This window comes from Neomonachus schauinslandi, chromosome 3 (genome assembly GCF_002201575.2).
Source record: "Neomonachus schauinslandi chromosome 3, ASM220157v2, whole genome shotgun sequence".
NCBI classification, from domain to species: Eukaryota; Metazoa; Chordata; class Mammalia; order Carnivora; family Phocidae; genus Neomonachus; species Neomonachus schauinslandi.
Genome location: NC_058405.1, coordinates 138,793,334 through 138,805,785, shown reverse-complemented (window position 1 = coordinate 138,805,785; position 12,452 = coordinate 138,793,334). Strand labels below are relative to the sequence as shown.

The following is a 12,452-nucleotide window of genomic DNA, read 5'->3' as shown; positions in this document are numbered from 1 at the left end:
AATCCATACATAGTGTTTAGTATCGTTTTTAAATATTAGTGGTATTATGTAGATGGTATCAGATTACAGGTTGTTTATTTTACTTAACATGTTTTTGATATTCATATTAACATAAGCAGCTTTAGTTTATTCATTAAAATTGTTGTATAGTATGGTATCAGAACAAGAGATCATAATTTGTTTATTTTTCTATTGACCAACATTGAAATGGTTTTTCATTTTTTCTTTTCATAATTGGTGTTACAGTCAACATTTGTGTATTTCTTTTCTGTACATGGCAAAAGTATCTCTAAATATACACTAAGGAATGAAATGTGGGGCCTTAGGGCCTTTCCAACTTTTCTATATTTTTGCATAATTGCAGTACAATCTTAAAGAAAAACTCCTAACACTCAAAAAAATTATTTTGGAGCACCTACGATATGCCTGTAAGAAGCAGGAAACCAGAGAGACAAAATCTGGGCTGTCTTAGATCTTATATATTAATGGAGGGAGAACAAGTAAACTAATAAGATGATTTCAGGGAATGCTAAGTGCTGGATAATGAGTCATGTCATCCTCTGCTTTAAGATCGTCAATGACGTTTAGGGTTAATGTTGTAACTCCTTTCCAAGCCTGTAAGACTTGGTACCATCTGGCCCCTGCCTCCCTCCTTTCTCCCTTTGACTCCCTGTGCTTTTGCCACACTGACCTTGGAGTTTGGGGAACTTACTAAGCTTTTTCCTTCTTCAGGACCTTCACACGTATTGTTATAGCTTCCTGGAAAGTTCTTCCCAACTTTCTTTGTTAATTCTTTTTTTTTTTTTTAAGATTTTATTTATTTATTTGACAGAGAGAGAGATAGCGAGAACAGGAACACAAGCAGGGGGAGTGGGAGAGGGAGAAGCAGGCTTCTTGTTGAGCAGGGAGTCCAATGTGGGGCTCGATCCCAGTCTGGGATCATGACCTGCGCCGAAGGCAGATGCCTAACGACTGAGCCACCCAGGTGCCCCTCTTTGGCTAATTCTTACTCATGATGCAAGCCATAGCTTACTTGTCCTGTTTTCAGATAGACCATAGAAATAGGTCCCTCCTGTTAAGTCTCTCTCAGGGCACCCTGTTATTTTCCTGGTATCACTTACTACAATACATGATTATACATTTATATGTCATCTGCCTCACCTACTAGATTGCAGGTCTGTGAAGGCAGGGATGATGCCTCTCTGGCTTCCTGCCGTATCTCCTAGCTCACAGCTTGACATATAATGGTTCTTCGGTGAATTTTTTAAAAAATTAATAAAAATTAGTGTTTTTCTGAAAGTTTGATTGCAGACTCATTTTGAGCAGGAGATTTGGTTTAGTTTGGGTTTTGATTTCCCTCTCTCCTTCACGGCTTTTCTCTCCCTAACTAAGGGTTTAGGGTAGCTTCCATGAGTCCCCAGAACAGAACCAGGTCTTAGTATGGAGTTTAAGGGCTCCTGTCCTTGTGACACTAAAGATAACAGACTTCATCAGAAGGCCAACAGTTTTGAGGTTTTGAGGCTATCACCCCTGTCCACAGCCAGCCTCCCTCGCCTCTTAGATGAAATTCATAGCTCTAGACGGTGGTAGACAGTAGGGCTTTGCTGTTTTTTAAGCCTCTTTTAAGAAAGAATATTGAGGTCCTTGGGAGAAGCTTCACTCCACTCAGCCCCTTGCTTGAAGCAGTGAGCCTGGATCTAGTTTATCATCTTCCTTGGAATCTTTTTAGTCCCTGTTACCTTTTTTTTTTCTTTTCTTTTCTTTTTAAAAAGATTTTATTTCTTTATTTGACAGAGAGAGAGAGAAAACATAAGTAGGCCGAGCAGTAGACAGAGGGAGAGGGAGAAGCAGGCTCCTCCCTGAGCAGAGAACCTCTGTTACCTTTTGAGGAGCCAGTCTCTTTTCTCCCTCTCTCTCTTTCTCTTTTCTTCCTCCTTCCCTCCCTCCCTCCCTTCCTTCTCTTTCTTACCATTTGAAAGCAAGTTGAAAGTTGGGACACCTGGGTGGCTCAGTTAAGCATCTGCCTTCAGCTCAGGTCATGATCCCAGGGTCCTGGGATCAAGCCCTGCATTGGGCTCCCTGCTCCATGGGAAGCCTGCTTCTCCCTCTTCCACTCCCCCTGCTTGTGTTTCCTCTCTCGCTATGTCTCTGTCTGTCAAATAAATAAATAAAATCTTAAAAAAAAAAAAGAAAGTAAGTTGAAAGTATTATGACATTTCACACCAAAATGCTACATCATGTAATTATCCTAAAAAAATAACATTCTACATAATTACAATACCACTATCACACCTATGAAAGTTTATGTTGATAGAATATTACCTAATATAATTTCTGTGTTCAACTTTCTCTAATTATCACCCCTCCACACCCAGAAATTGCATAATAATTTTCAGTGAAGGATCACACATTTTATTTAGATTTCAGGTCTCAAGTCTTCTTTAAACCAGCACAGCTCCCATGGCCCTATTTTATTTTTATTTAAAAATTTTTTGTCTCTCACGATATTGACATTTTTGAAGAGTTCAGGTCAGACTTCTGATAGAATGACCAATAATTTGCATTTTTCTTAATTTTCTTTTTTTTTTTTTAAAGATTTTTATTTATTTATTTGACAGAGAGAGACACAGTGAGAGAAGGAACACAAGCAGGGGGAGTGGGAGAGGGAGAAGCAGGCTTCCAGCTGAGCAGGGAGCCCGATGCAGGGCTCAATCCCAGGACCCTGGGATTATGACCTGAGCCAAAGGCAGACGCTTAATGACTGAGCCACCCAGGCGTCCCTTAATTTTCTTTTCCTGAATGGTCAGATTCATGTTACACATTTGGAAAGAACACTCCATGTTTTTGATGGTGTTGTGTCCTCATCACATCACATCCCATCAGGAGGCATATGATATTATTTCCCATCAGGAGGCATATGAGTATTTTGTCTCCTTAGTGGTAATGCTAAGTTTGATTACTTGTTTAACGTGGTGTCCACCCAATCTCTTCACAATAAAGACATCTTTTTCTCTCTGAATGTAATAGGGAATCTTTGGGGTGGCACCCTAAGACTATGTGAATATTCTGTTTAACAACAACCTTTCATCCAGTGGTATTAGCATCCATTGATGATCCTTGCTTGTATATGTTATTATATTAGTAGTTGCAAAATAGATAATATATAATTTACCATTCCTTCTACATTTTTAATTAATTTATTTATTTTTAAAGCTTTTATTTATTTATTTATTTGACAGAGGGATAGAGAGCACAAGTAGGCAGAGCGGCAGGCAGAGAGAGAGGGAGAAGCATACTCCCCGCTGAGCAGAGAGCCCAAAGTGGGACTCGATCCCAGCACTCCGGGATCATGACCTGAGCTGAAGACAGACACTTAACCATCTGAGCCACCCAGGCACCCCCGTTCTACATTTTTTAAGCTGACATTCTATAAAGAAGCCCTTTCTCTCCTCCCTCCCATCATACTGGTTTTTTTCTTTTTCTTTTTTTTTTTTCAAAGTATCGTTATGGGCTCATAGGTTCTTTTTGCATAGGACATTTTGACTAGAAGTAAAGTAGTGCTTTTCTCCATATATTTTGACAGTGCTTAATATGAATTTATTAGGTCTTTTTCTTATATGATACTTCATAATCAGTTGTCTATGTGAAATAACATATTTGAATAAATAGCATAGTGTGGAGCTCCATTAAAAACACTTGCCCCTGGGGGGTGCCTGGGGGCTCAGTTGGGTAAGGATCCAACTCTTGATTTTGTCTCAGGTCATGATCTCAGAGTCCTGAGATCAAGCCCCATGTTGTGCTCCACGATGGTCCCCACGATGGGCATGGAGCCTGCTTAAGATTTTCTCTCTCCCTCCCCATCTGCCCCTCCACCTGTTCTTGAGTGTGTGCTCCCTCTCTCTCTCTCAAAAAAAACAAAAACAAAAACACTTGCCCCTTCCCCAACTTTGAGATGTTGTTGTAGTCAGGTTTAAAGTTTTTTCATCATTTACCATGGTTAACAACTATGGTAGTGATTTATTTTCATTTATTTTCCTTTGGTGACTTCAACATGAAATCAAATCTGGTATTGTTATTAAAAATTCATTGGGTAAAATTCCTAGTGATAAAATATAATACACAGAAATACACTTCTCTCCCCTTCTCCCTGACAACAATGCACATGCATTTAATGTCCTCTCTGTCTTATTTTTAGGATCGAAGATTCAATGATGAAATTGACAAGCTAACTGGATACAAGACAAAATCACTATTGTGCATGCCTATCCGAAGCAGTGATGGTGAGATTATTGGTGTGGCCCAAGCGATAAATAAGATTCCTGAAGGTGCTCCATTTACTGAAGATGATGAAAAAGTAAGTTTTCATGCCTTTTGTGAGTTGTACTCTCCTTGATCACTGATTGCTGTTCTCCCTGAAAAGGACAGGACTTGTGTGAATAGTTGTTGGATTAACCTATTCATAGATCAAAGAGCTTTTTCTCATGTTATACAAAATGTAATGGAAGTTTGGGATATTTCATAGAATGTGTTACAATTGAAAATAATTACTTCATCTTTTTCTTAGTTTACTTTTCATTGCAAGCCTCAGTAGTATTCTTTCCTTGGTCTTTATCTTCCGTATACATAAGCTTTTTAATTGAGGATCACACCACCACTACACATGGCCCAAGGGAAGATATGGAATTAGGAGGATGACTGTGTTTCAGAAACTCAACACTTGCTCTTGTGTTTTCATAACTACCATGAAGAATTGTTTTCTCAGTTCTTATATAAAAATCTCAATAAAATGAATGTTATTTAATTGTTATTCCAAATTACTAATAAAGAGAACGTTATTTTTGTCTCTGAAGAACAGTTGGCTTTGGTAGAAGTGATGTATTTTTGTTCTGAAATGTTAAGTTCTTTCACCATAGTTTATTCCAGCTCATATTAAAAGAGAGACTCTTCAAAAAGCTGGAGTTCTTTCTGACTTTGAAGCTCTTACCTTCATATTGAATAAAATCTGGTGGAATATTTATGAAATTTGTGGTAAAGCAAATCTCAAATTAGTTTAAGTTTGATGACTGCCATACACCTATTTGATTAAAAAAAAAACACTTTATAATTTAACCTTCTGGATGTGAGCTTGCTATTTGCTAGTGCTAATTACTAATGCATTAAATGAATGCAAATGTTCTGGTACAAAAAGTCAGCGTAAAATATGATTATAAGGAGATAAGATTTTTAAGTGAAGAGAGTCCTTTACTGAGGTCATATCTGTAGTTGAATTTGAATATCCCAAATCCCAGAAAAGGTTTATAAACCCTTAGAGCATGATAGGACCTCAGACAATTTCTTATCGATTCAGTGAAAAACTACAGTGTGAAGGCACTTGTGTTGGGGCTGTAGGAAGCACAAAGATAAAACCCAAGTGTTTATGCCATCCTGGAGCTGAACAAGGCAGAAGGCAAGATCATTAATAAGATGACCTAGAACATGCTATGAATGCCTAGGAAAGGGAGGGTTCATCTCACCTGAAGAACCTGAAGAGGCTTCTTGGAAGAGGTGGCATTTGCTCTGATCTCTCAAGAAAGCCTAGGCTTCCATAAGACAGAGTCGGGTGAGAAGATGAGGGCATTTAGGGATGTATACAATGTAGGCTGCCTCATTCACTCTGCAAATGCTTCCATGGAATGTACCAATAAAGCAAAAATGTTATTTTGTACCAATGTGACAGAGTCTTATAATAATGTGCCTCTTATAAGGATTCAGATAAAAGGATTAGAGTTTTGTGTTTTTCCAAACATACAACCACCTGCCCACGACATCTTCCAAACAGTTTAATTTATGGATGGTAGTCCTGCCTTCACCCTGCCTCCTTCATTTAAAAGGATCCTGTTATATATTTAATTCTCATCTCTGATTGCACTTATGTTAGATTTGTTCTCTGAACTTCTCTCAGTAGATTTATACTTATGGCCTAGGGCTTCATGGGCTCTGAATGATTTACAGGGAAGGTCTACACAGGGCTTTGTCTTGAACAGCATCAGTGTTTAGCTCTATTGAGAACGAGGGCTGGGACGGAGGTCCGGCCCCACTAAGGACAAATGGGCCTGCTTTGGGTGAGACACATAATCTTGTGACTCTCCTTTTCCTGCCCTATCAACTATACTATTCACCATTTACAGCATGAGAATTAAATAAGATCATAAATTACAAATACTTTGTAAAATATAAGAAGCTAGGTAAATATAAAACATAAATTTTTATTTTTAAATTATCATTTTCCCAAGAGTTTGAAATGTTCTTCTATATTTGTCACTTATCCTCAGGCAACTTATTTCTTAGATTCAATGTCATTTGAGTATCACATTTGTTCCATGTGTTATATTTTTCTCCTTTGCAATTATCCCATGTGCCCACAATTGCATTTTATTTTTCAGCCTCTACAATTCCCTCACCTGATTTAAAAACCCTACTCTAGTCTTACTTCTTGGATGAAGTCTTGCCAGTTAGGGCAAGTTGATTATGCTCATGCAGGTGACACTAGATGGAGAGTATTTTATCTCAACTTCTATATCTGGTTATTGTTTTTTTCCTGCAGGGATTCTTGTGTTTATAATATATTATAAACAAAACAGAAGTGGTGAAGAAGAAAAGCAGAAAACAAAATCTAGAAATGATTAATGGGAAAGAACAAGATCTAGAGACTTGTTTCAAGTAAGAGAAGATGTTGTGACATAATGACTGTATATAGGCCATAGCAATAGTCTACCCTGGTTGAAATTCCAACTCTGCCATAGCTGTGTAACCTTGGGCAAGTTGCTTAGTTGTTTTGTGCTCCAATTTCCTCCTCTTGGAAGAGAGATGATAATAATAATACCTATTTCATGAGGCTATAGGGGGATTATATGAGAGAATACAGGGAGAGAACTTGGAAGAGCGCCTAGCACATAGTAAGTCCTCATAAAAAATTAGCTCTCACTGACAGCACATTAATGCATGTGAGATACAGTCTGGTCTCTGTTTAAAAACTAGTTCTATACAAGTTGTCTATAAGTTTTTATTAATGACAGCCTATATACCTGTTCCACTATTGGAGTTACAACAATGAAATGAGGCTTATATGTCTTTATAAATTCACATTTCTCTTGTGTGATTGTTAATGCATAGAGTATTTTACTTGACAGAAGTAAAAAAGAAAAGTCTTGGCATAAGACTATGCTTATACTAATTTGTATTCTACTTTTTAGAGTTATTTCTTACATATATGTCCACATGTGAATGTAGTCTACATTTGCCATTATTAGGGATTATGAAGTTTTTTTCTTTTTCTTTTTCTACATAGCCTAGTTTGCTTAGTCATTGTCCTATTACTGGAAATTTGGGTTATTTCCAGTTTTTCACTAATTCAAAATAGCCCCTGAATGAACATCTTGAACAAATTACCTTTTTCTTTTGTGTTATTTCCTTTGGGTATATTCCAAAGACTGAAATTACTGAGTCAAAGGGCGAGAAAAGTTTTGTAGCTCTCATTCCAAGATACAGATAGCTTTCGGGAATACTGAACCTATTTACAATAGTAGTAGCTTGCCTGTACCTCTTTTTTGCAGAGTCCTGCCACCTTTGTTCAGTCCCCATTTTAAAACTCAAATTAGTTTTCCGCAGTCTGCCAGCCGGCTTCAGACAACCTCCTCCCACACTCACCAGTATAACTTAAGCAACAGAAGTTTCAGTGTTGCCTGCAAGTAAGGAAGAAAGGAAGCGAACTGGAAGGCCCGTGCTCAGTGCTAGGTAGGGGCTCCAGATCAGATAGCCTTCGAAGCAGGTTCAAGTCTTTGTGCTGCTGCTTATTAGCTGAGTGACCTTGAGGAAGTCGCTCAATTTTTCTTAGCCTCAGAACGTCTATAATAGTGTTGTGGTGAGGGATAAAATAGATAGAGATATAAAGTGCTTAAGGTAGCACTTACCAGTAAATGAACTTCATGAAATCTTGTCATCTATTTCAAAGTAGAACTAAAATAATTTGAACCTTATTTGTTATTTTACTTTATACACATAACTGCTATGTCATCGTTTGTATGGGTAGTGATAAATTTATTGCACATTTAGCGTAATATGATTTGTATGTCCTGATATCTTAAAATGTCAACTTCTGGAGAGCAAGCGCTGTGTTGTGTTTGGTGTAATTCCAAATATTTTGCAATATGAGAATCAGTAAATTATTTGCCTGGGATAAATTGAAAATTAAAAGTGGTATATTCATTTCTGGGCCATTTATATATCTAACACAGTTGTGTATACATCATATTGTGTTTCTTGAAAATTCTATGCCTATATTTCAAGGGCTGTGCCGTATCACATAAAGTTGATGGAAAAGCCTGGAAAGGTCATCAAGATAATTTCCCACCAACCCTGCCCTCATCCAATGCAGGAATCTTTACCTGACAGATGGTCATCCAGACCCTGCCTAAAAACTTCACTTTTAATGACTTTAAAAGCATCATACTCTTTAAAGTTCTTGCATAATAGCAGTAATTTTATCAGCAGTGGTTAAAGTTTTGTGTGAAATAACAGTCTACCATAGGCACATATTAATAATTTAAATTACATACTGACAAATTACTAGTTCTGTAATTCACATTGGAAGTGCACACGAAGGCAGATCATACAAAGGAGATGACTGGAATTTCCTGGTTCACTTCATGGGTTTCTAGCAAATGTCCCTGTTCTTCAGTGATACGTATAAGCTAGCTGATTTAGGTGGTATGACTATGTTCCTTTCATCCAATTAATTTATCACTTTGTTATTCTTGGGTAAGTAAAGAGAGGCATTATTTTGCAGAATAAAATGAGACCTGGATGGGGAGCAAACACTGGTTATCTATCAAGATGTAGGGGCAGGCCAGATGAAACCTGGAATATGGCAATGAACATGGGCTCTTATCTGCCCTTCCCAGTTTGCCCATACCTGGTCCCCAAAGGAGCCATTTCTTATTGCAGTACTTCATAAAGACAATGTCTATTACATTCACTTTCCAACAGCTGACATATAAGCAGCTGTGGCTTGAAGTTCTCCAGCTAATCTCAACAAGGTTTCTTTAGTGTGTGGTCACCTCTCTCCAGCTCATAATTCAGAATGTTCAGCCACCCTGCTGCTCTCCTTCATGCCAGCATGTTCAGACACCCTGCAGAGCTGGGATGCATCCAGCTGAGCTTGGCTACTGGGACTGGCCACATTCCAGCAATTCGTTATGGGTGACGCTGCCCTGCCAATTGGTGTGGAGGATGGTGCACGAATGATGCCAATGAGACTTGCAGAAGCTGGAGTTTTGTTATTGACAACAGGCCTGAAACTTCCAGCCAAGTAATGGGAAGGATTTGATAAGCTCTTGGCTTTACATTTTTAAGCTGTTCCTGATTGTGCAAAGGCTAATGTTTAGGATCCTGGTGAAATGTCAAGGGTGCAAAAGGTGTTACAATTCATTTTGATGAGGAGTAGGGAAATTGAATACGTCTTGCTGATAGGGGGTGACAAATTGGGGGTCCCAGAAGACTGAATGCAGCTCACAGATGTGTGACTTGCATGGAATTTGACTGGCATAAGATTGATTTTTTTTTTTTTAAGTCTTTGGCTGCCAGCTTTAGTTCTGCCATAATAGCCAATCCCTAAACAACTAGTCAGTTTAATAAAATCAGCTTTTTTGTCATCTTCTAAAGAGTTAGTTTCTACACAAAGGTACTTTCAACAAGTACTTTTTAAATAGTTGTTATTTTGAAAAATCTCTTGTATACATGGCTAGTGGTATTGCAATTCCGCCAGTCAAGTTTATGTGTTTTCTATTAATGCTCTGTTGTCTTTTGGATACTCAAATGCTAAATGAGCAGTGAATTAACTAATTGTAAGAAGTGGCCTTTGTATTATCTCATTTTCCCCGCTTTTCTACCTATATTCCAATTAAGTTAGATTTTCAAAACTGTGGCAATAAAATTATAATTAAAAAATCAATGTTTAGGGGCGCCTGGGTGGCTCAGTCGGTTAAGCGTCTGACTCTTGATTTTGGCTCAGGTCATGAACACAGGGTCATGAAATTGAGCCCCGTGTCAGGCTTGTACTCAGTGCGGAGTCTGCTTGAGATTCTCTCTCTCCCTCTCCCTCTGCCCCTCCCCCCACGCTCTCTCTCCCCCCCATAATAATAATAATAATAATAATTTTAGGTTTTAGAAGTCCTGGCAGATGGCTCTTGATTTCAAGTTATACTTGATCAATAAAATTGCAGTCCTAGAAAAATTTGGATGAAATCTCCTAACTTGATGATTGCAATACTTTATCTACATTTAAACTGGCTAGTCACTGCACTCTTTGCCTTCTAACAGCTATTACCCAGGTCCCATATGATCACTGTGAAATTACAAGAGCTTCAGAGACTCATTTGTTCATGTTCAATGTAGTCCCTGGACTATATCTGGGCCAAGAGGTTCAGAAACAAACAAGATCTTACAGGAAAACCATTACCAACACAGTCCCTGTCAGAACTTAGGTTAAACTTCAGGGAATTTTTCCTATTGGTGAAATACTGTTGTGGACTTCTAGCTCTATTCTCTGCCTCTTCCTTAGGCAGTCTAACTTTGGGGTAAGAAGGCAGTTCTACCTGTTGGGACCATCTTAGGGGTTCACATTCAACACAAAATGGTCACTCTGTCCCAGATTTGGTCTTGTGCTTGACTTATATTCATATCTAACTGCACAAAAGTCTCTTCTTCTTTATCCTTTTCTAAGGTTTAAGTCCAAGTCTGACGTCTCAGATTTAAGGAGACACTATTCCGAAAGTGATTATTGTTTGTTCTTAATAGTGGTTCTAATATTTTATAGTGTAACATTTTTTCAGATGTCCCCAATGGTTGCAGTTGGATTTTGACTAACAATTAATTTAGAAAATATATAGTGACCAAATAATCAGGAAGTAAAAAAAAACTAGTAATACAACAATTGACAAAATGAGGGGCAGTGCCTACATGGTGCATTTTATATGTCAGATGCAAATAATGCTTGGTATGCCTGTAAGTTTGCAGGCCCCTTGCAGAAATTCTGATATCATCAGATGACTGATAATGCTGGCATTTGTAATTTCCTGCTTTCTTAGTTTCTCTTTTTTATACCAAGGAAATGATAAGTGCTTAGATGCAGCATCCTTCTTTCTATCTCTTTCCATATACTTTGCTAAACCTTGGAGGGTAGCTTGCATTTAGCAAGAACATGAAATAGCAGGAACATGAAATAAATGAAGTAAATAATTTACATGGCAATAACTGTTCCAATGCAAAATGGAGAGGATTTTGAGTGATCGTTGATCCGAACATCATTTTTAGCAGCTGAATAATGTTCCATTGTGTGGAGGAACCATTCACTGACTCACTACTGACTGAGTTTCTACTTAGTAGACACTATTTTTGAGGCACTGTTCCCAGTACTGGAGTTAAGCTGATGAATAAGACGGACAAAAATTCCTCCTCTCTCCGAGTTTAATTCTTGTGGTAAAAACAGACAATAAATAAAGTAAATATGTAAGTATATAACATAACTTTAAGTAGTGATTAGATGTATAATTTTTATAAATTAGATAATTAAACAATATTTTCTGTAGTTTCTATTTATATGAGTGTGCTTTACTAAGGCTAGGTAATATCAAAAGGGCTCATGATAAAATAGTGTCTTTTACTAGGGAGCGAGATTTGATCCAAAACTCCTTCTCAAATAAGTATGATAAATTGTGATGGACTCTTCAACTGAATCTCTTTCTTTTTTTCCTCTAAACTCCAGGTGTTCATGTAAAGTGTGTGTCCCTCTAGGCTGCCTTAGGCGCTAGACTTGAAGTACAAGAAAGTGTTGTCTTTTTATTGTGCTTACCCCAAGTATCTTTGTGTTGCATCTGCTCATGAGTATCACGCTGTAATCAAGGTATCAAACTACCACCAACTGAACTGGGGATGTTAAGAGACCTGACGACCTTAAACCTGACACTGCCAGGCCATAGATATATAGAGCTGGACGTTCAGGACTCTGGGGCATCTGCGAGGGAAAGGTCAGGGGCTGAGAGGAGTTCAGTGCATTCTGATTTTCAGGGACTGGTAATACACCTATGGCTTTTACTAGCTGGCAGGACATGAAATATTCTTATTCGTCAAGCCACTTCTAAAAGTGCAAAATGACAAAAAACTGTCATATAAACTCTATGTCTGATTTGTACATGGCTTGGACAAGGGAGGATGATATGCAATCAGCAGATCAGAAATAAATAAGCACTTGTTGGCAAGAAGAATTATTTCTAAAGAACTAGAACAGGGTGTTGTGGATTCTTGGTTAGCAAAGCTTTCAAATTAAGACAGATTAAGACTGTCTTTGAATAATTAGTTTTGTGTTACTGTCTGAATAAAACAGCAGGGTTTCTTCTTTTCACCTTAGAGGTTGAAAT

At 37.9% G+C, this 12,452-nt stretch overlaps 1 protein-coding gene across 1 annotated transcript in view; it reads left to right on the top strand.

The window, feature by feature from the left end:
* The window catches only part of PDE11A (phosphodiesterase 11A), a 375,594-nt gene that overhangs the window by 51,770 nt on the left and 311,372 nt on the right, over nt 1–12,452 (top strand). The window contains exon 2 of the mRNA XM_021703017.1: nt 4,196–4,354. Coding sequence (XP_021558692.1) covers nt 4,196–4,354 — 159 coding nt within the window. The remainder of the gene's footprint in view (nt 1–4,195; nt 4,355–12,452) is intronic.